The 25126-nt window shown below is 36.2% G+C and overlaps 2 protein-coding genes across 2 annotated transcripts; one reads left to right on the forward strand and one right to left on the reverse strand.

Moving 5' to 3' along the window:
- Window positions 1–1650: 1650 nt before the first annotated feature.
- Window positions 1651–14268, forward strand: LOC107765591 (transcription initiation factor TFIID subunit 4b). Its single transcript, XM_016584257.2, has 15 exons — window positions 1651–2243; window positions 2361–2469; window positions 3106–3698; window positions 3784–3879; window positions 3970–4054; window positions 4154–4920; window positions 5552–5682; window positions 10264–10351; window positions 10472–10607; window positions 10740–10795; window positions 10869–10925; window positions 11027–11167; window positions 11266–11331; window positions 11451–11715; window positions 13820–14268. Exons 1-15 carry the CDS (start codon window positions 2205–2207, stop codon window positions 13993–13995), a joined length of 2805 nt encoding a protein of 934 aa, XP_016439743.2. The 5' UTR covers window positions 1651–2204; the 3' UTR covers window positions 13996–14268.
- Window positions 14269–18421: 4153 nt separating this feature from the next.
- LOC142166811 (uncharacterized) lies at window positions 18422–22394 on the reverse strand. Its single transcript, XM_075226222.1, has 2 exons — window positions 20399–22394; window positions 18422–20054 (listed from the first exon to the last, which is right to left on the reverse strand). Exon 2 carries the CDS (start codon window positions 19544–19546, stop codon window positions 18422–18424), a length of 1125 nt encoding a protein of 374 aa, XP_075082323.1. The 5' UTR covers window positions 19547–20054; window positions 20399–22394.
- Window positions 22395–25126: the final 2732 nt, after the last annotated feature.

Here is a 25126-nt window from a genome sequence, read left to right on the forward strand (position 1 = left end):
AATCAAGAAATAAAAAACAATAGGGGATAAATCTTTGTCTACTATCTACTACTATATGCTTTCCATATAGAAATAATTCAACATGTTAATTTGATAAAAACTATCATCAATGAAAAATTTGGTGCAGTACATACTTCTTGTACTAATATTTTATCTTATTAAAATAAAATAGTTACGAATAGTCGTATTATTATTATATTATATTTGACAGTAAACTAATGTATAATCATTATACTAGGCATACTAAAATTGTATTATAAGGTAAAACCATACGCATACATAATAAAGTATAATTTTAATTTTGTAGATTATTTAGTATACCGCATGCCACCTATTATTTAGTTCACGAAAATTTAACAAGGTGGCATCCTTAGCAACCACATAAATACTAATTTTCTAATAACCAGACAATTGCCTATTCCAAATATTGGCATAAACTTATCTAGTTTAAAGCTCGGACTTGTTGCTATAGCATAAAGACGTGCCTGTAACACAGAAGTGGAATTTAACCTTGAGGTTAGAGATTTCGTGCTGATAACGTGTTATGAAATATAGCTCAAAGTAACAATATAGAACAAGAAAAAATAAGCTAAGAGATATAGAGAGAAAGATAGGAGAGATTCTTATTTCTTCTTCAATTGTGTGTATTTTCCTATCTATTACAAGGCCTTTATATAAGCATGAAAAGTGAAGAAAAATATGTCATTAAACATAGAAATATGTCATTGGATATGTCATTAAGCATTTGAGAAGATCATGGAGGAAGAGTAGACATACACCATAATTTGATTTTTCTTATAATAAATTCTTCAATTTTGTCCCATTAAAAGCACAATTGTAATTCTCATATTCAATTTTATCATTGACGTGCTTTTGATGTGTTATAAAAGTTTAATATTCAGAAGTCGTTACAACTTTTTTGGAGTAATCACTTTCTTAATTAATTATTTTTCATCCCTTTTAATTCCATCGACTCACTTATAATCTTGTTTTGTGATAAAATTAGCTCAGCTTAGTTCCTCGTCAGATTTATGATGACAGTAACAATTAAAGACCAATCAAATATTCTAATAATTGTGGACAAGATATATTTCAAATGTGAATAGGATATAAAGGGTCCAAAACAAACTTTTTCAACCGCATTTAGCTCAAGAAGTACCATATTAAAGCATTGTTTTTCGCACAAATTTCATTTAAACTTGTCTGTTTATGCTATTCACATTTATAATAAAGTGCTTCAAATATTTTTAGAAGATTAATCATCACACTTCAATTAATTTATAATCGTAATTGTATTCTTGGTTGGTTATTTGCATCCGCTCGTGCAAAAGAAGACAATGAACATGCTATTAGGGGAGCTTATATAAAGCAAATTGTCAGGTCTTTTTATTACTATCATTTACAGGTTATCAGCAATGTGAGACGTGAGGTGTAATTTTAGTTTAACATTAAATTTAAAGAAAATTACATAAAAGTTTCCTTTAAGGTTTGGATTCACAAGACATAACTATTCTGTAATTTCAAATATTACCTAAAGCCCTCCTTCTTTCAAGTCTTACGTATTATTTAAAGTTTTTGAGTAAAAAGTTATTTTCGGAAAAAACAATTTGCTTGAGATAAATTTGCAATCGAGGAGTACAATTTATACTTATTCATATGATATCCTCAATTATCCACTTTCCTCGAATTTTCTCCATTCCTTTCAGTAGAAATTTGGGTTGATTTTTTTTGTTTGTTTTGTTTTACATTTTCTTTATCAATTTTCACAAACATAAAATAATACTTCTTTTTCTTGAAGGAAAAAGAAATACTGAAAAGGTCAACAAAAAAAAAAGGAGAAGAAAAATAAAGAAACCCTCCTCTATAAATAGCACCACAATACTCAATAAATAAAGGCAGAACCGTTTCACTTTGTTCCTCGCGTATCCGTTAGAACATCCTGCTCGAAACAAAGATAAACGTCAATTTCTCCGAGTAAATCAAACTATTTTCCAGACTCAGGAAAATCTAGCCACTGTTTCTGCGTTATCTTTCATAAAACCAAGTCGCACATTCAAGCCCAGCATCTCAGCAATTAAGAGATCTCCCCACTTTTCTCGAAACGCATCAGTTGCTGCTGTAACATACAATAATTTATTGCCAGCCTAGCCGAATTCAGAAATTCTTATTATTACTGAAACAACCATATTCTAATTTCGGCCTCAATGGATCCTTCTATCATGAAACTCCTTGAAGAAGACGAGGTAACCTCTTTTTCCTTTTTTCCAATTTAGCCCTTTTTTCCTTTAATAAAGAAATTTTGCAGTATATATATGTATATTTATTTGTGTTTGAAATGGTGGATTAATGATATGTAATAGGATGAAACAATGCATTCGGGGGCGGATGTGGAAGCATTCACTGCTGCCCTAAATAGGGATATCGGAGGCGCAGATAATTCACAATCTCAGCCGTCCGATTCTGATAGCGGTAAGATCATCAGCTTTTTTGGATCTTACTCACTGTTTTATTCTAATCAATTAATTTTTGTCAAATTTTTAATATGGATTCATTGGATTGTACACTTCATTGAAAGATTATACTGTGGAAAGGTAAAATAATTGGATCTTTTTAGGTTATATATAAGCTGTTGAATCCCATAGACATAAGAAAAAAATTCTATTGAAGTAACAAAGGGGTTCAATAATTGCTACCGTTGAATCCTTTTTTATAAACTCCTGGCTCCGCCACTGCCAATACTAGTCAAAATTGATCCCTGCTTTGCTCCCTTGGAGAGTCGAACCCTTAACCTCATTGTTGTAGGTGGAGGGACCCTTTTGACTAAGTCTATCCTTCCCTTGATTTAACAAAGAGAAGAGTTATTCTTCTAGTTTGGTAAATTCATCTATGTTTCATAATATCAGCAGAATAGATATTTCAGATTTGCATGAGAATTTCTGAGCTTAAAGAGTGTTGGTGTGTAACAATTTTGTGATTGTGGTTGGAATATTGTCTTGAAAAGCTACTGTACCATTATCATTTGCTTTACTTCTCGTGTTTTCAGTAGTGTTCGCTTTCTCCTTCCTTGGAAAAAAATCTTATCTTTTGCATAACTTTAACAAACAGTACCGTTATCTCAAGGAAGCAGTTACACCTCAAATCAGTTTGCATCATGGCAAACTTCTAACCATGACGAAAATGCCAGTCGTCATAGTCTTCAAGATTCAGAGACCGTTCAGCAAAAGGAGGGAAATATGTCTGATATGCAGTTACAGCGACATGATACCGATTCTCAGAATCAGCAGCAAAAAAATGATTCCTCACAGGAGATCATTTCCCTTCCTTTGCAGCATATATCTTCCCAGGATACTTATCAAACCACAGAGGTTGAAAAGGACACACTTCATTCTTCTAAAGCAGTGAATACACAGAATCCTGAAAAGAATGCTCAAAATCCAGAATCTCAACATCTAAACTTACAGGGAGGGAATAATCAAAAATCCTTTCAGTCCTTGACAACAGGAACTAGTGGTCTGCCCCTTGTGGCAGCAGAGGCAAGTAATCAGTCAGAATCGGCAACTGGGTCAAGTAGCCAAGCAGCAATCAATGTGGCTAAACAGGGAAAACAAGTGCCCTTTGCCATGCTTTTCCCTCACATACAACCCCAGCTTGATAAGGATAGGGCAATGCAACTCCAGACTCTTTACGTTAAACTGAAAGTAGTTTGCTATAGCTGACTTGTTTTTGCATCATTTTGCCTTTTCTGTTATAGTAGTTTTGCTAACAAATGGAATATGTGTTCAGAAAAATGAAATTTCTAAGGAAGGTTTTGTAAGACACATGAGAAGTATAATTGGTGATCAAATGCTCAAAATGGCTGTATATAAATTTCAATCTCAGGTAGATGAAGCAGCATTTTTTCAGTTGTTACATAAAAAATTGAAATTTCGCAATCTTTGTGTATTAACTCTATGCCAAAATTTAATTCAGGCATCTAGAAACTCACCAACTGTTCCCGGTCAATTTCCTCAGTCTCCGGCTTCACAGCAGCAATATTCGCAAATGCCAACAGATGGTACCTTTGTTCTTTGAATCTCTTTGGTTCATTCTAATCAGGTTCCAGCTTATTGCTGACCTTACTTCTCTTCTGCTGCTCCTATGCGAATATGGACAGATTCTAGTAATATGGCAATTGAGAGTAATGCTCAAAAGTTGCGCGAGGTGGAAAATCAGGCAGATTTGCGTGGAGCCCAAGGAAACCAGATGCCTTCTTCTAGTTTGATTGCTGTAAAACAAGAAAGGGACCACTCACCATTCCCAATACAGGGACTTAATAGGCAACAACAACAGCATTTGCACTTCTCACAAGCATCATTTCCCACATTTCCAAATGCAGGGAACAATTATAGTGCATATTCTGCATCTAATGTCCACTCTTCTACAACACAACCGCTTAAACAGCAATCTGATGATGCACAAATGAGACAATTTTCAGCTCAACAGAACAGAAATGCAACTCAGTTAGGAGTGCCAACGCAGGCCATGGGAATGATGAGCGCTCCTAAGTTTGAAAAGCAAAACACTTTTGGCGAAGCCAAAAGATTACCTGGTGGGAGTCTTAATATTCCAAGTACTTCTAGAATCCAGCAGCCTTCAGTTCAATGGCAACAGTCTGCCAATAAAGAGCAGAAAAGTATTCTTTCATCACCAGTGACCAATCTAAAGTCTGAACCAATTGATCATTTCCATGACCAGCTGCAAAGATCCCAGTTGTCGCCCTTCTCCTCTGTTCAAGTGGAGCAAGGAAATTCCACTTCAGAAAGTTCAAAGGATGAGTCTATTGAACAGACCTCCAGAATTGGTTTATCAACAACCACTAGCATGAAACCTTCTAATTCAGCCTCGTCTTTCATGTCATCTCAAATGGATACTAGCACATTGGTAATATTCTTGGTTTGCATCCTGACTTGATTTATTGAGTTTTCAAGTGAGGATATACTACAGATTTTAGAAGTATATTTACATGCTTCTTATATATACATACATATATTTCTAGACATAGCTTGTCTAGTCTATGTGAGAGTTCTGTATATTTTATAGAAGAACCGCTTTCCAAGTTTTCAGATAGGAAAAGATAGAATAGATTGTATCAGTATTTCCTCTTATTGCAACCTTGTATCCACTTCAGGTCCCTTTAGTATCTTGGAATATTTTTCTCTTTTCTGGGTTATGAAAGAAAGCCCATGGCAGCTAAACGGAAATATAGGAAAGTTTAAAGTAGAAAGTATCGATATTTTTTCACAATGCCCTCACCACTGAGGGTCAAAGTGAATGTGAAAAGTTATATCTGCCAGATGATTGGCAACATGAGATCTGTTCCTTGCAGTCACTTTGGTCGTCATCATATCTTATTTCTCACTTGCAATATTTTTGATTGCACGTTTCTGAGCTCATTTCTGAATTTTTCATGTTTTGTCTTGCTGGTATTAATTTGATGTTGTCGACTAGATGCACTTTGTTATCTCCATGCTTCTCACTGTTGCTTTTATTCTTTCACTTTTTGCTGCATCAGTTGAGTTCTCGGACAACTTCTGTGACATCTCTACTTGGGCCAGGAAACAATGGAAAGACTCCTGTGAAAAAGCCTTCCATTGGACAGAAGAAGCCCCTCGATACACTAGGTTCCTCACCTCCACCTTCAGGGTATACTGTTCTGAGCACCTCTACTGTGATGTCTTGCTGGACTAGTGTCTCATTATTGTGTCTGTTGAACTGACTTCACCTTATATTCTTTTTTTTTTGGTTTAACTTAAAATATTTATTTAACCAAGTAAATTAATATGTACAAATGACTCATTGGACTCATGAGTCATATCTCAATAATCTCTGTAACTAATCTAATTGTTCCTTATCCAGCTAACTACTATAACTACTGACACTATCTAGTGATAACAGATCCAATACTTACGAACCTATATTGGGTAACTATTCAGGCCATTCAGTTGCTGTTGCCATTTGCCATTCTTCTGACCATAGATATGTAGTTGAAGTATAATTTCTTTGATCAGCTGCCTGCTTTCTCGTCTTTGGTTTCTGAACCTTCTTGCATTCCTCTCAGCCCATATGTGATAGATACTTGCTGCAAATAAGAAGCCAATGATGCATGCTCTTGCTCTAGAGTTATTAGTTCTCTTGGATGCCCATATGACCTCCTCATCCCATCCTCTGATTGGTCTCCTCTCCCCTAGCCAGTGTAGCAACGAGCTCCATATGGACTTTGAATAGTCACAGCAAAAGAAGAGGTGCTCCAATGTCTCCACTGCATTTGTGTTACATAGGACAGTCCTGCATCACCTGAATTCCCCATTTCTGGAGCCTGTCCACTGATGATAACTTCTTATGAACTGTCAGCCATAGAATAAACTGATGCCTGGGAATTATTCTTTTCACTAGGACCAAGCTTTTCCATGAGACTTGTGGAAATGGAGGTGTAAAAGATTGATAGGCCTTCTTGATACTGAACTTCTCTCTATCTTCGAATGCTTCAAGGTAGTCCATAAAATTACCAGATTGAGTCATCCATTTCCTTGCATCAAATATCTTCCTAACTAACCAGCTGGCTTGACTTGGAGTTGGCATGCTGTTCAGCTCCCTGTCCTTTATGTATATGCTATGGATCCATTGCACCCAAAGTTTGTCCTTCTTTTTACCCACTGCCCACAGTAGCTTGCAGATTGCAGCTTTGTTCCAGGTAAAGAAATCCAATATATTTAATCCTCCTGCTGCTTTAGGTAGACATACTGTACTCCAGGCTATTAGGACTCTTCTTGAATTTTCATTACTCGCAGTCCACATAAAATTCCTGCATACATTTGTCACCATAGTCAAGATCTTCTTAGGCAATAGGAACACTTGGGCCCAGTATGTCTGCATCTAAAAGAGTACACTTTTGATGAGTTGTACTCTACCACTGTATGATAAGAACTTAGTGGTCCAACATTGAACTCTAGCAATTATCTTTTCAACTAAGGGAAGGCATTGGTGAATAGAAAGCTTCCTTGAAGACAATGGGATACCCAAGTATTTGAATGGCATCTCCCCAATAGTGAAATGCATATCTTGCATTATCTGAGCTCTAAACTCTTGTGTCACTCCTGCAACATAGAATGAACTCTTCTCCAAATTGGCTCAGTCCAGAAACACTAGAAAAGTGATCAAATGCTTGCATCATGAGTAGAATAGAGACCTTGTCTGCCCTGCAGCACATTAGTAGATCATCAGCAAAGCAAATGTGTACTATTTCCCTGTTTGGACACCTGGGGTGGTAATTGAAGTTAGGATTGTTTCTAAGTTGCTTCAAGGATCTATTTAGATATTCCATAGCTAGGACAAATAGATATGGGGACATGGGGTCCCCTTGTCTCAACCCTCTTAGCATGAAATATAGGAGTTAGACCACCATTCAGTAACAATGAATAACTGACTGTGGAGACACAGTTCATGATCAAATTGACCAGCTTCTGAGGGACCAAATTCCAATAGCACTTGCCCAATTCAGGAAGTCCCAATTCAGAGAATCATATGCCTTTCTGATATCTACTTTTACTAGGCATCTAGGTGATACTCCTTTTTTCCCATAACCCTTCACTAACTCATGAGCTATAATCACATTGTCCAGGATATTCCTTCCTTCAATGAATGTAGATTGAGATGGCCCCACCAAGTAGTCAACCATAGGCTTTAGTTTTACAGTTAACGCCTTTGCAACTATCTTATAGACAGTACTACAACATGCTATGGGTCTGAAATCTTTAGCATATGTAGGGTTAGAGACTTTAGGAACCAAGGTGATTGTGGTACAGTTGACCTCCCTCAACAGTTTACCATTATCAAAGAATTGTAATATGGCCTTAATCATATCTTCTCCTACTGTTCCCCAGTGTGCTTTAAAGAATTCTGCTGTGAATCCATCAATACCAGGGGCTTTATCATTTGGAAGGTTTTTGATAGCTTGAATTATGTCTTCTCTGGTATCTGGTTCTAGTAATTCCTGTTGCTGGCTCAATGAAAGGCAAGGACCATCTCTGGCAATACTAGTATCAATTCAAGGCAATATTGACTCTACATCTCCCAGCAACTGCTTATAATTTGTCAAAAATTGTTGTTGTACCAAACATGGCTCTGAGAGTAGGATTCCTTGGTCATTGCAAATAGAAGAGATCCTGTTCCTAGCTTGTCTTGCTTTCAGCTGGGCATGGAAATATTTTGTGTTGGCATTTCTATATGATATCCATGTAGCTCTGGACTTCTGCCTTAATATTTGCTCTTGAATTCCAGTCCATTTTTCTAACTGAATTAAGTAATTCTTTCTCCTCAGCTATCAACTGATTATTGAACATGTCATTGGCCATTTGATTCTGTACTTCCTGCACCTTCTGTTGTAGATTTGCAATTCTAATCTCTGTGTTGGACATCTCCTTGTTCATCACCCTTGCTTCACTTTCCAATGCCTTAAGTTTCATCCACAGTCTATACATATGACATCCAGTGAAGCTTTGATCCCAACAATGTTTGACAGCTTCCTTAAATGAGCCTTGCTTGAGTAGTACATTAAGGAGTCTGAAAGGTCTTTTCAACCTTTGTCTAGGAATCACTGTTCTGATAACAATAGGAGTATGATCTGAACATTCTGGATTATAATAAACTGCCTCTAGGTTTCCATAGTCCTGGAACCACTTGTCATTACCAAACACCCAGTCAATATGGCAATAAATCCAATCATCTCCATCCCTCTTGTTACACCATGAATATTGCCAACCCTTTCTATTAACCTGACCCAGACCAATATCAGTGACACAAGTTTGAAAGTCTACTGTTTCATTCACATGCACTGGCAGCCCATTAACTCTATCTTCAGTGGAAAGTATAGCACTGAAATCACCAAGAATAATTCAAGGCTCAATAGTATAAGTACTAATGTGCCTTAGTGTCTCCCATAATTCCCTTCTGCCCCCTGCAGTATTGTAACCATATACAAAAGATATCTTGCTTTGGAATTGAGAGTTCTTATCCTCAACATGGCAGTGTACCTGTGGAGTGCTTTCCAGTATAGTAAGAGCCACATAGCTTTGCTTCCAGCCTAACCATATTCTACCATTTGGAACTTGAGTATAATCAAAGTGAAATCTCCAATCCGTATCAAACTTTCGAGTAATTTTATTGACATTCTGCTGTCTAACTTTTGTTTGTAGACACCCTATTAAGTCAACTTTATTCTTGAGCAAAAAGTTTTTAAATTCATTTTGGTTAAAGGGCTTGTTTAGCCCCCTAATATTCCATGAGCAAAAAATCATGGGGGAGGTTTGGCAATAGGTCCATCCCTCTGCAACTTTCCACTGTTACCTTTTCTGTGTCCCTGAATTCTTCTACTTGCAGGTTCTCTAATCTTTAAGCATAGTTTACTGAATTGATTGAAATCAACCTCATTATCTGACTCTTCATCTGTTTGTGGGATCTCCTTTCTGCCTTGAAACACTACCACTTGCTTCCCTCTGAATTGAACTTGGGAAGGGGCAGTGTGAGTTTCCTCCTGGTGTACAGTTGTTGGAGGAGTGTGGACTGCCACGTCTTGGTCTACAGATGGAGCTGTTGACCCTTCTGCATTAGCTTTTGGCTTAGGCTGCCATTCTTGCCTGGTGTGTTTATCCTGTTTGGGTACATTCCTGATAAAGCCTTGCATTCCCTGCTTCTGTTTTGGACAATGCTCCTTGTTATGCCCAAATTGCATACACTCTTGACATAGAATAGGCTTCCATTCATATTCAATCTTTTGGCTCCAAATACTACCATCTGAGGCTTCAACATTTACAGATTCAGGCAATGTTTGTGTGATATCCATCTCAATTAATAATCTGGTATATGATATTCTTTCACCTTTAGCTGTTAAGATATCAGTGCACATAGGTTTGCCCAGGAAGCTAGCAATTCTCCCTAGATTTTCCTCAGACCAATATAGGAGTGGCAACCAAGGAAAGCATACCCATATTGGTAATACACACATTGGTTCCTTCTATAACTGGAATTCTGGACTCCACTGTTTCAGAATCATTGGCCTGTTCCTAAAAGTGTAAGGTCCATTTTGCATTATACAGGCTTTGTCCTCTTGAGATTCAAACTTAAAGATATAGTACCCATCATCAGGTAAGAAGACCCTAGGTGTTTTCACAGAATGCCAAACCCCATACACAAAATGAAACCTTATATTCTTTTATTTGTACACTGCAGGAAGAAGCAAAAGGTTTCAGGAGCTTTTTTGGATCAGAGCATTGAACAACTTAATGATGTTACTGCTGTTAGTGGAGTTAATCTAAGGGTAATACCTCCCTCGATTCCCCACAGTGGAATATATTTTGTGCTCATCACAAGTTGTTTAAAGCAGTTATTCAGAAGTATTTCGTACTAGCTTGATATTATTTTGTAATGCATAAAACAGGAAGAGGAAGAACAGCTATTTTCTGGGCCCAAGGAGGATAGTCGAGTTTCTGAAGCGTCTCGACGAGTTGTACAAGAAGAAGAGGAAAGGCTGATCTTGCAGAAAATTCCACTTCAGAAGAAATTGGCAGATATCAGTTAAATCCCTCTTTTAGTTCTTTACTCTCTTTGATATGCAACTTGGTATTATAAAGTTACATGATAAAGTAAGTCATCTTCCTTACTTGAATCACTATGTTTTATTGCTTACCTGATTTTGTGTCTGACAGTGGCAAAATGTGGTCTAAAGAATATGAGCAATGATGTGGAACGATGCTTGTCATTGGTGAGATATGATCTTTTTTTGTTGTCTTACTTATTTTGGGAAATGCTTGTGCCACTAAACTTTCAACTTCCAGTGTGTGGAGGAAAGAATGCGTGGACTTATAAGTAGTCTCATCAGACTGTCAAAACAGGTTAACCTTCTGCTTGGTTAATTTTTTTTTTAAAAAATATGCTATCTGAAAAGCTTATAGGATTCTAATATGAACCTGAGGTGGAGACCTGCTTTTTGTAGAGAGTTGACATTGAGAAGTCAAGACACAGAACAATTGTCACTTCAGATGTTCGTGAAGAAATCCTGTCAATCAATCGAAAAGCCCGGGAAGAATGGGAAAAGAAACAGGCTGATGTGGAGAAACTCCAAAAGGCAAATGAAGTGAGTTATCCTTCTTTCCACTTTGGGCGTACTTCAACTAATTATCTACTGTTCAATGTTAATTTGCGAAGTGTGTAACTTAATGACTTGGATATCAGCCTGAAGGTAGTAATGGAGTTGACGGTGATAAGGAGAAGGATGATGGTCGTGGGAAATCAATAAAGGTGCGTACTCTCCCTTGCACACTTTTGTTTTTCTAGATAGTTTTAAGATCTGTATAAAAGTATCAAAAAGTAATTTCTTTCATGACTTTGATCCTTCTCAACTTATTGTATATTTGCAGGCAAACAAGGAAGAGGATGATAAGATGCGAACTACAGCTGCAAATGTTGCTGCTCGAGCTGCTGTTGGAGGTGATGACATGTTGTCAAAGTGGCAATTGATGGCTGAGCAGGCCAGGCAAAAGCGTGAAGGGGGAGGTGATGTGGCTTCTGGTTCACAGCCTAGTAAAGATGTTACTCGGAGGAATTTATCGACTCCCACAAGAACCTCAAAGGAACATCAAGAAGCTGAGAACAGGAGCCAGTCATCTGCAAAAGTCACACCTGGTATGTATGATGATGATCCGTTATTGGACCTAGTTCCGAGATTCATATGACTAGCATTCTGAATATGGATGATGTTTGTTTATATGCAGTTATGACTTTGGTTAGCATGATTGATATGATCCTGAATCACACATTGTTTGAAATCACATTTTTGCTTTTCTTTTGCATAAACCACCATATCCACGTATTCTAATGAATCATCATTATCTAGACTCTTAAAGTTTGAATTAATTCGAAGTATCTGTCGGAAGTGCCTGATCAACGGAGGGGCTCTTGAATGATGCTTGGTGAAATACTATGTGCTATGCCTATACCTTTCTTCCACGACTCTAAAAGCGTAATTGGGTTTTTAAAGGGGCATCTTTATGTCTTCTCATCATTTCATCTTCAAGGAAGGTTTCTTTAATGTCCTCAGAAGTAGATATTATGATTTTAAAAAAACTATACCCTGTTCAATAATGCTTGTCACCTTATGCTCTATGATAGTGAAATTGACCAAATTCTGGAAGAATGTTAAGACATGGATAAATAATCGTTTGAAAGAAAATATTCAGAGATTTGAAAATATAGAATCCTTAGGAAGATTAAGATATTTCCAAGCATACCTATTTTAGAGTTGGTAATGGGGAACTCCTAAAATTTTGGCACAATATATGGCTGGGGAACAGTACTTTACTGGAGGAGTTCCCAAGAATATACCAGTTAAATGTGCTGCCCCAAGTCACAGTTAGCCAATGCAGGGAAGAGAACTGTTGGGATTTGCAGTTCAGAAGGAATTTTCAAGACTGGTAGGTGGATCAGCTGGGAGTTCTTCTGGAAAGAATGCAAGGGTTCTCAATAGACACTTCTGGAAAAGGACAGATTAGTTTGGAGTTTCAGCCAGGGTGGTGCATATACTGTTAAATCTTGTTACAAGAAGATCTGATCCAACAGCAACATTGCTGAAAGTGTGGCCCTGGAAACTTGTGTGGAAAGTCAAAATTTCGACAAAGATAGCCTCTTTCAGCTGGTTAGCAATCCGGGAATCTTGCTCAACTCGTGATAACCTTGCAAAAAGGGGAATAATGCTCTGCAGCAAGTGAGACATATGTCTACAAGAATCAGAAAACATCAGCCTTTTATCCCTCCACTTTCAAGCTGCCAGAGACATTTGGAGTATGTTTTTTAACCATTTTGGTGTGAGCTGGGTAATGCCCTATACCACTAAAAGAAGCATATGCCCTCTGGGTAGTTGGAAAGGCTACAAAACAGAGATAGAAAAAGGGTACCAGCACGCCTCTTTTGGAGTATTTGGAAAGAAAGAAACCTTAGATATTGTCATATTGTCTCTTCTAGACAAACTTAAAGTTAGATGCCTGATCAGTCTTTTTTGCTGCGACTTAAAAGTGTAAATAATCTGGATAAATTTATGGATTTTTTTTTTTTTGGATCAGGTAAAGGTTGAGATAAATTTATGGATTTTGTTAGCTCCTTGAATTACTACTAGTAACCACGGGTTCATTATACAGGAGCTACGACTCCTTTTTTGCTCAGCTGATGTTACTTTTGCATCCTTGGATGGGTTTCAATGAAATTTTTTCATTTTACGTGATCCAAACAAAATAACCCACTAGACATAGAGACGGAGAAAGTCAGGTTGTAATTTGATTACCTTTGTTCCCCGAGTATCCTAGGAGGGGATAATGATTACTATAATCGTTAAATCGAGGGTACATGTACATGTCCAAGTAGGAAGCTTCATAGTATACCTTTCCTAACACATATGTAGGGATCATCCTACAAACAACTGGGTTTGGTCGAACCGATAGCTTATACTGTGGATCCACCCCGGATGTAGCCAAGGTGGATTTCTTAACACATATATAGGATCTAGGCCAAACCTACTTGGTTCAACGGCACCCATAGTTTGCTTGGGATTGAGGTGCAATAGTAATTATTTTTGTGATCCTGGAACGTGATATTACTGTTCCTCTTTTTATACAGGACATATGGTTGATATTTCTTATTTAGTGTGTTACTCAGGTTTAGCCTGTCCCCTAACCATTAGCTGCTGCAACCTTTGGGAATTTCTGTTAATTTCTTTGGACTACTCTCTTTTCTGTAGGTGCTGCGAGAAGAGCTGGGAGAAATCAAGTGATAACTCAGACTAGGATTGCTCGCAGTATTACTGTAAAGGATGTGATCGCTGTCCTAGAAAGGGAACCCCAAATGTCCAAGTCTACATTGATATACCGCTTGTATGAGAAAGCTCGGTCCAATGCTTCAGCTGAATCATCGTGATTCCTGGAAGAGGCATAAATCCTGAACTAGCCCTCATTTTTCTCTTTTTACGACAATGATACATCTTGTTTATAATCTGTATCACATAAATTAAACCCCCCAGTTTCATGCTGCTCGTTATTAGATAACGATATCCTTCAATCTGGACAACTTCATGTAAAAGTAAGTTAGATGAAAGTAGGTCAAAACTTTCAAGATCTAAGAATATATTTGTTATAACTTGTTGTAGAACAATTGTATTCCCTTTAATGTCAAGTAAATTAGCTGAGTGTAGCTTGTGTCTAGAAATGTAACGCTTTAGTAGCGTTTAACGATTCAATTGCTGTTGCAGGTCTGAGTAAAGAAAATCAAATTCTAGAAATATATCAATTTGTGTTATTTTCAAATGGCCCCTCAAGGGAAAAAAAGAAATTTTAAGAGGCTAAGGGCTTCTGATCAATTTGTTCTTTTTGTGTTCCTTGCTTTCTGCCATGACTATAATGACTTTATTAGTAAAAAAATGGAAACAAGAAAATAATTCGACCGTTCTTACGGTATATTTTATATATAGTATCTAATAAGGCAGTAGTCCATTGATCCCACTTCAATAAAATTGATTTGTGCAATTGATTTGTATAGTACTTTACTTGTTATTGTTACGAGAACATAAGGACTCATACATTACCTTTTAGTTTAACGAATAGAACAGAATAAAACATGCTTTCAGATATAGAAAAACTTGTTTAAGCTGACATGTGGAACTAAAGGAATAAGGAAAAGAGACAATGGAATATCACACACTTCTTTTTCAAGATTATCCATCACACAATTTTACGATATTCAAGTTTAAATAAACAAAGAAATTACTTGAAAATACCTTACTGTGACTATATTCTCACACGTCTTTCTTCTTAAAAAGGTAGATCGATGCACTAGTTTTCTGCTATAAACGGTATTCGATCATAACATATCAAATTTATCGTGTGCAGTCTTATCTTACATTTTTGTATTTTGATAGCTTAAACTCCAAGATGCGACCCCAACTCTTATTGTTATACTATTTTTTAAATATTATTAATGGACAAAATAAAAATGGCAGAGCTTTTGCCTAATACTGACGACTACATAATGTATGAGTTGTTGCTTGTTATAATTTGATGGTGCCCCAGCACAGACCACGAAAGCCAAAAATGGAAAACCCCATATAAGGAGAAAGAATGAAAAAGAAAGTTGGACAGAATTTAGGTACATATCACCAATGACCAATCTCATGTCTATTTTATTCAGTTTTCTTGGCAAGAAAACAGAAAAACAAATACTCCAGCACACTTTTTAAGGAGAATAAATACATTCTTTAACGTCGCACAAAAGCAAAGTCACCATTAAGACCCCATACCCAAAAACAAAGATAAGATCATTACCAAGAAACTAATACTATGTTTTATGAGCTTTACTAATAATTTTGGACACCTGAAACTTATAATGAGCATAAATCACTTATTATTTTTAATTTCTGCTAAATTTGATTTCTAATTCTTCATAGTTTTTTATTCACTTTATTAACAGTTTAGTCATACCTTTGAGAGCTAATTCAAACCAATAATATATATTATTGGTTTTGCTTATCGATAATCAATTTGAATACACTCTGAACTTAAATTGAATTAGTTTAATTAAATATTTTAAATATTAAAAAATCATACAAAAAATAATATAAATTATAATTTTTCTCGTCAATATAATTATAAATAATATAGTTTAAAACATGAAATGACGACATAATTGGGTGTCTTAACAGTTGCAATAAGGAATGTTGTGCGGCCACGTAACATAAGGTGATAATTGTAAGACTACCTAATATTAAACACACGTCTTCATTATTTGGAACTGTCATAAGTATCAGCCAATGGATGAGTCTCTATAGTTGGGTACTGAATCACATTCATTGTTTCCTTTCCCTTTCCTCAAAAACACCAAAAAATAACAAATAAAGAGAAGATAAGCTCAAAACCCCATAGCATCATCTTACACCACCCACCCCACCAAAAGTCGTAATTCTCACTCCCTATCATATACCCTTTTATTATCAGTATAGGAGCTGCTGATAATTTCTATTATTATATCAGTATATGAGCTGCTGATAATTTCCAAAAATTGAGTGATAAAAATGGCGATTTCGGACAGAGTAGTGGGGAATTTGACAACGTTGTACCTGTTGGTGATAGCTGGTATGAAGGCTTATGGATTGATGACTGGGCGGAGCTACGGCGGAGGTTTTGTGCTGATTGTGTCGACAACTGTAGTAGGTATTATATTGATTTTGAGTCTGACGTATGACGTGTCACGTAAGGCTAGGTATGCGTTGACACGTAATCGTAATCTTCATCATCATCATCATCCTACTCAGCAGCTTTATCAGCCACGTCATCATTCCGAGGAGTTGTGCCGAGGTGGCATATGCTGGCACGGCGTCGCCGTCAGATCTCCGGCGTCTCAGGTTCGGTTCCGGCTTCCTCAGCATCAGCCTCGTTAATTAGCAATTTTGCAAAAGCGGTCAAAAAAGTAAAATTGAGTGATTTTCACTGTAAATCTGTAAATTAGTTTTGGATTTTATCTTTTTCAGCTCGAACATTGACAGGTTTGGTGAAATTAGTGTAAATAGTGACCGGAAAGAGAAATCAGCATCGCATTTTGGGCATGTAAATTAAAATGAGAGTGCTATTAGCGAAGTGCTTCCATTGGTGACTCTGGAGTTTCTTGAATTGATGTTTATTTTGTACTATTTTTGAGAATACGAAGTAGTATATATCAATGTATTATTTATTTTAATAGTATGTATTAGTAAAAAATATCCATGAATTTTTGTGAAAACATTGAATTCCATCAATCTATCAAGACTTTATGCTAGGGTTTGGAAAATGAAACGAGAGAAAGGAAAAGAGAAGCAGATATTTTCTTATTCGATTGACTGAAATAGAAAAATATTCTGTACATCTAGAAGCATAAATAATATAAAGTAGCTATCTACTTAAAAGAATCAGGTAACTAATGGACTAATATGTACTAGTATGCCTATTACAAAGAATGAGACTCGCTATTATAAGTGGGCTTTTCACAAATAAATAAATCAAATGAGCATGTTATGTAGGGTGTGCCTTAGCATCAGCAACAGATTGGGCTTGTGCTCAACTCCAACACCCCCTTTAAGGTGGAGGGTGACTGAACCCCAGCTTCAACAGTAATGAATGATGAACCAGGCATGTCAAGGGCTTGGTAAAAACATCAGCCAGCCGAGAATTAGTAGGAACATGATTCAAGGCAATCAACCTTTCATGAAGCTTTGATCGAATAAAATGATAGTCTACTTCAATATGTTTTGTCCTCTCATGAAATACAGGATTCTTGGCAATGTGGATGGCTGCTTGATTATCACAGAAGACAAGAATAACAGCAGAAACAGAAATACCAAAGTCAGAAAGTAACTTGACCAGCCAAGTGAGTTCAGCTACAACCTTACTAATTGCTCTATACTCAGCCTTAGCAGAAGAGAGAGAGAGAGAGAGAGAGACAACATGCTGCTTCTTAGCTTTCCAACCAATAAAAGACCACCCCAAGAGAATGCAGAACCCAGTAACTAGTAACTGATCTCCTTATGTCTGGGCAAGCAGCCTAGTCACTATCATAATATGGAGAAAGTGAAAGATCAGGGGAGTTGCTGATGAAAACTCCAATTTCAGAAGACCCTCGAAGATACCTGAGTATATGCAGGGCTGCATGCATGTGATAGGAGGTGGGCTTCTGAAGGTATTGACTTAGGTGTTGTACAGCAAAAGCCAGGTTTGGTCTGGTGTGAGTGAGGAAGTTGAGCTTGCCCGCCAGACTCCTATTTGATTTAGGAGAAGTAAGAGGATCCCTCATGTTTGCTTTGAGTTTGACAGTTAGGTCAAGGGCACAAGTAACAGGAGTAAAATTCTCACAATGGTACTGTTTAAAAAGGTCCTTAATAAATTTTCTCTGATGTAACAACAGTCCACCAGAAATGTATGCAACTTCAATCCCAAGGAAATAATTGAGAACTCCCAAGTCTTTGATTTTATATTCATTGTCCAGAAAACTCTTTAATGCAGTAATTTCAGCCAAGTCATTACCAGTGAGAATAATATCATCAACATACACAACCAACAAGACAATGGAAGAACCAGATATTCTGGAGAAGAGAGAATAGTCATTGAGAGAAGAAGAGTATCCTCTAGAACATAAAGCTTGAGACAACTTGGCATACCACTGCCTTGAAGCATGTCTCAAACCATATAAAGACTTTTGAAGATGACAAACCAAAGGAGAAGAAGATGAACCAGAACCAGTTAAAGGAGTGGCTGGTAGCCCAGGTGGCAACCTCATATAGACCTCCTCATCTAGGTCACTATGCAAAAAGGTATTGTTGACCTCAAGTTGAAGTTAATAGTGAAAAATTTGACATCAGGTGAGAATATTTCATTGAAGTCCACACCCTCAACCTGGGTGTCACCCCTAACAACCAATCTATGGGTTTCTTACCAGGTGGCAGCTGAACAATGGACCAAGTATGATTGGCCTCTAAGGCCTCAAATTCTTTCCACATGGCCTCCTGCCATGCAGGAATGGATGCTGCCTGCTGATATGAGCCAGGCTCAATCTCAACAGTGTTAACTAAACTATGAAGGCCAAACAGGGATGGAGGAAGGTTACAAACATATTGTTTCAGGTGAGCGGGAGGAATATGAGTCCTACTGGATCTTCTGGGAGCAGGTGGAGTGTGTGAGGAGGTAGATGGTTGAGAAGGGAATGAGGCAGATGTTTGAGAAGGAGGAGACGGTGAGACAGAAGTAGAAGGAGAAAGCACAGGAGATTGATGAGGATAAGGAGGATCATAGAGGGAATTGTCAACTAGTAAACTCCAACTAGGAACAGGATTTAGAGGAGGAGGAGCACTAGGTTGTTTGAAAGAAGGAGCAAAGGGAAAAATTTCATGGAAAACTACATCTCTGGATATCAAAGTAAGCTTAGTTTTCAAATTGTATAGCTTATATCCCTTCTTAGCCAATGGATATCCCAGGAATACACAAGGGTCAGCTCTAGGCTGAAACTTGTCCCTATGGTACTTAGGAACTGTGGTAAAACATAGACAACCAAATGTTTTAATATGATTATAAGAAGGAGGTTGCCCAAACAGTAGTTCAAAGGGTGTTTTATTGTTAAGAAGCTTAGAAGGGAACCTGTTGATAAGGTATGTAGCAGTAAGCACACAATCTCCTAGGAATTTAATAGGTAAGTGAGAATGGAAAAGTAGGGCTCTTAAGGTTTCTAAAAGATACCTATGTTTTCTTTCAATCACACCATTTTGTTGTGGTGTGTGAGGACAAGAAGTTTGGTGAATTATTCCATTTTCAATAAAGAATTCATTGCCATAGTTACTGGAGCCAAGCTCAAAGGCATTATCACTTCTAATAATTTGTACAAATGATTTGAACTGTATTTTGACCATGGCAATGAAAGCCTTGATAAGAGGAAAATCATTTCTCTTGAATCCCATAAGGTGAGTCCAAGTAACTCTAGTAAAGTCATCAACTATGCTTAGAAAATACTTACACCCATTATAGGTAGGGCTTCCATAAGGGCACTAGGTATCCACATGTATGAGTTGAAAATCATGTGTAGTTTTAATAGAACTATCAAAAAAAGGTAGCCTGGGCTGCCTTGCTAATGGGCAGACAATACAGGTAAAGGGTTGTTTAGAAGATAATTTACAAGGTATATAAGGAATTTCTCTCATTCTAACAAAAGGTGTGTCCCAGTCTATTATGCCACAACATCTCCATTTTATTCAATTCAGAATGATATGTATAATGAGAAGAAGAAACAGAATCAACAACTAATGGCGGATGTTATTTATAGGGAACATTTTCAAAAAGTAAAAGATCACTCATAGAACTAGATTGACATGCAGTTGCATGAGATTGAAGAGAATGGGAAGACTGCACAAGTCTGTATAGTCCATCATCCAGTTTACCAATTTTCATTGGTCTTTTCAGTGAAGGGGCCTGTATTAAACAGGAAAAAATAGTAAATAGGACAATAGAATCCAACTGGCAAACAAGTTTGGATACATAGATAAGATTGTAATGAAAGCTAGGAATATAAAGGACATGATGCTATGTGAAACAAAGAAATTGAATGAATCTGATACAAGTTACCTTAACCTTATAACCATTTAGTAAGGTGACTAAGTATGGTCCGATTAAGGGTTTAATATCAAAAAGGTCTTTATTGGAGGTCATGGGGTTAGTTGCCCCAGAGTCTATAATCCAAATGCATTCATTTATTTTAGTCAGCATGCAAGCACCATAAGATACATTTTTCATACAACTGGGTGAAGAGAGAATACCAGCAAAGTTAGCAGATGCCATGAGGCTGGAGTGGGGTTGTGATTCTGAAATTTGTGTTTGCTGAAGCAGCATCCTGAGTTGGGAATATTTATCCTTAGTTAACCCAGGGATTATAGACTCTGAATCAGAAGACCCATCAGATGGAGAGTGAGAAACTTCAGCAGAATTCTGATGACCAGCAGAATTTTGAAGGCCCTGCACCTCAACATTTGAAATAATCTATTTTCCCTTGGTAAACTTGAAGTCTGGTGGAAAGCCATGGAGCTTATAGCATTTGTCAACCAAATGCCTGAGTTTCTTACAATACCTACACACTAGATTTGACTTGTTATACCTAAAATTGACTCTTTGAATGAACTGTTTGGGAGGGGCAGGTGTCCCTGAGAATTTGTCAGTGAGATGGGCATTGAAATAAACAGAATCAATACGGAATTGGGTTGGTGAGGACACTAGTCTTTGTCTTTTATCCTGAAGCAAGATGTTGTAGGCAGTGTCTAGAGATGGAGGGGGTTGTATCATGAGCAGATTACTCCTAACTCCAACATAAGTCTCATTAATCCCCATGAGAAACTGATGCAACTTTTTTTTCATCATCCTCTCTTTGAAGCTCAGATTTAGTAGCACATATGCTAGAGCTACCACGAGAGGCACGCATGAAACCCAATTTATCCCACAATTTCTAGAGTCTGCTGAAGTAAGATGTTATGTCTAGAGACCCCTGGTGAAAGCTAACTCTTGTTTTATCTCAAAGACCTTGGTTCCATTTACAATACCATACCTTTTATTAAGTTGAGTCCAAATGCTTTGGGCAGTGTCAGAATATTGAACACTTTCAGCTATGTCTGGTGTAAGGGAGTTGGTCAACCAAGAGATGACCATATTGTTACACCTATCCCATTGCCTAAATTGAGGGGAATTTTCAGGAGGTTTAACAATTGTTCCGTCAATGAAACCTATCTTATTTCTAGCAGAAAGGAAAACAATCATATTCCGTCTTCAACCCCCAAATCCAGTTCCAGAAAAGGGTGTACTGACAAGAGCAACCCCTGGAACATCAGAAGACAGAAGAAAAAGTGGATTTGAAGGATCAGGGATGAAACTAACAGAGGAATTAGTAGATGTAGACACATCAACGACGTTCACCATTTTTGAGTTCAAATAATCAGTCAAAAATCACATAGAATTCAACCACAACGCATGCAATCGTATACCTCTACCACAATCAAGAACTATTAGATTCTAATAAAAAAAAAATAAGCTAGATATGGAGAATACCCTCTGTCTTTGCGACCGAAAGACGGCAACGACCTTGAACTTGAAAAACAAACCCTAATAGTTGGATAGGAAAAATTGGAGGAATCGACTGATTTCCACGTCAATCCAGTGAAACTCCGGTATAAAGAAGCTTTCGAAGCAGCGATTGCAGAAGAAAACTCAACGGAATCAGAAAACTCCAAACTTCTCAACGAACAAGAAATCTCTAACGAAAATAAGCGAGGGTAACATCACGAGGAAGTTGGTGAGAAGTAGAAACCGAATCTCTGCTCTAATACAATATGAAAATATTGAATTCCATGAATCTACCAAGACTTTATGCTAGGGTTTGGAAAATGAAACGAGAGAGAGAAAGGAAAAGAGAAGCAGATATTTTCTTATTCGATTGGCTGAAAGAGAGAAAAATGTTATGTACATCTAGAAGCATCCAAAAATATAAAGTGGTTGTCTACTTAAAAGAACCAGGTAACTAATGGACTAATATGTACTAGTATGCCTATTACAAAGAATGGACCTCACTATTATAAGTGGGTTGTTTACAAATAAATAAATCAAATGGGCATGTTATGTAGGGTGTGCCTCAGCATCACCAACAGATTGGGCCAGCTTATGCTCAACTCCAATAATTTTTGGGCTGTGGTGTTTAAAAATTCGGCGGAGCTAGGAGGTTGCTTGAAGAGTACCACTACATCTATTCTGGTAGGGGAGTTTGAACTATTAAACCTAATTATAGATCCAAAATGTAAAAATGCCCGAAACCCTTGTGATAATTGAATATGTATATTTTTATATATATATATATATATATATATATATATATATATATATATATATATATATATATATATATATATTATCGACTATTATTTTTCATAATGATTAAAAATATATATTTGTCGACATGCTTTATGCTCAAACGAACAACTAGTTAACCACCTTGTCCTTGTTTGAACATGAACATGGGCAGTTAACTTCTTTTTTCTGAGCGTAGTAAATATAAAACTTTGTTCCAAATTTTAACTTAATTGTAAAAACATATGATGTTACAAATTATAGTATAGGTGGTCACTTAATTAGTTACGTACCTAATTTTCCTATGAGTTTAATATACAGGATTTTGAGAAATGCATTTAATATACAAGATTTAATATTAAAGTTCAGACTTTGGACTTCCAAACAACATGTATTAAATAATTTATGTGTATTTTTCTTGTTTGCAACTTGTCGTTGATAAATATCTTGTATTCAATTTCAGAACATTTAGTTGTTGGTTCTTTGGTTGGTGCCATAAAAACCTAATCACTAATAGGTGTGTTTGATATGACAGGATATTTTATTTAAAATATGTTTTTTATGGAACATTTTTTTATATTTGGCTATCTTTAATTTTTGAGAAAGTTTTTTTCCAAGGAATATATATTTTTTTCAAAGAAGAAAAATAATTTCTACAATTTATATTCCGAAGTTATTTTCTTTTTAATTTAACTATCTCAAATTTATATTTATATCATTTGCTTCAATTAAAGACTTTCTTTGTCAACCAACCTACAAACACTAAAAATAAATATTAAAGTACTATATTCATAAATCCTATCTTATGGCCTACACTTGTATAATATCTTGTACAGCCAGATTTTTATATCAACCAAACACTAAAAAATGGTCTAAACAATATTTCTGAATGTAAAACATTTTCCGCAAGATTATTGTTCATGAAAGGAATTCTCCTCCATACCAAATGCACCCGGGCAAACTATAGCTTCAAAATTCACTATGGATCTTTGATGGGCTCGCGTCGCTCGCGTCCTGTGACTGCTTTGTTATCCGTCATAACTTTTTATAGAAATATTTAAATGACGAACAGTTCGAAACATTGAAACTAAACTCAATTGTGCTTGCATTGTTGTAATAATAAGTATTGCAAGTGGTAAAGACATACATTTCTTTGCAACTTCTTGTGCCATTTAATTGAAGGTAGGATCGTTTGCACCAGAATTTCTTTTAAAAAGATTCCAAGCTTCTTCTTTGAGCAATGATTCTTGTGAAAATCTTTCTTATTGCCGCTAGAATACAACAACATGATTTTACAATCATCGTGCGCTTCTCAAAAAGGAATATTTATTTTCGCCATATTAGTTACTTCGATTTTGGTTCTTCATATTTTTCTTTAGCTTTGTCAGCTCGCATATTCTTTACTCTTCTCAAGGAAATGTAGGTTCTTGTACAAGTAAAGACTGAAGTTTCTGAATCAAAACTCAATTCTCTGATATCTACCAAAGAATCCAACATTATTTTATTTTTCTTTCCTTGGCAAATTTCTTCACTCTTGTGTAAATTAGTACTTCTAGAACAGTTCAAAGCAGTTCCAGAATCAAATTATCATTGGGATTGTGTTCGTGGGTGGTGGGGTGGTATCAACTAAAGGCTATGTAAGCACTCTCGGTAGTTCTATTCCTTATACATTTAAAGCCTATTTGGCCAAGCTTCTCAAAGAGAACTCAAAGCACTTCTTTTTCTTTTTTTTTCTAACATGAGTTGTTTGACCAAACTTTTTGGGGAAAAAAAATGCTTTTAGGAAGAAGCAGAAGCAGTTTCTGAGAAGCAGAAAAAAGTAGTTTTCCCAAAAGCAGAAACAATTTTGACTTTTCTTCTTACCAAAAATACCCTTAACAAAATATAGTATATAGCAAAATAACTGTTAAACCTAATACTTAAGATATTAATGTATAAATATTTCTTATTATTTTTAGGATAACTTTCTAATATATAGTGACTTTAGGGGTGAATACTTTTATATTTGTTGAATGATTTTTAATATATTTAACTTATATTAAAAAAAATTAAGTACTTTTAAATTTTATTTTCATATTTTATTTAAATAAAATGAAAAGATTTAATTATTGCATGTAATAACAATTTTTTAAGATTATTTATTTACTTATAATATTAACTATTAAGTAAATTTATTCATGTCCTTATTCGTAATTTGATACTTAAAAGCACTTACTGAAAAGCTTGGCCAAACACAAATTATTACTCAAAAGTGCTTTTCAGAGTGATTAGCCAAACACAAACTGCTTCTCTCCGAAAGTGTTATTTTCAAAAGCACTTCTCAAAATAAACTAATTTCTCCAGCTTGGCCAAACAGGCTATTAGATTAGTGTTAAAATATGTCCTGTTTCAATAAAAATATAACATTCTGCTAAATGAAACCTAGATTTACCCAAATCTAGATCTCAAAACCATCATCTTCGGTAGTTCATTTAAATGTCAAAAGCTATAAGGATCTCGGTGTTACAATATATTCAATAGCAGAAAGTGTTGAATATATTACTTTTGAGAAGGAAGAAATGAAAATAGAAGATGAACTCTAGTTAAGTATATAGTGACTATGAGATTGGACACTATACACTAAATGTTTAGAACTAGTAACAGTAAATAATCCACCAGTA

The sequence above is a fragment of the Nicotiana tabacum genome, chromosome 12, assembly GCF_000715075.1.
Source record: "Nicotiana tabacum cultivar K326 chromosome 12, ASM71507v2, whole genome shotgun sequence".
NCBI lineage: Eukaryota > Viridiplantae > Streptophyta > Magnoliopsida > Solanales > Solanaceae > Nicotiana > Nicotiana tabacum.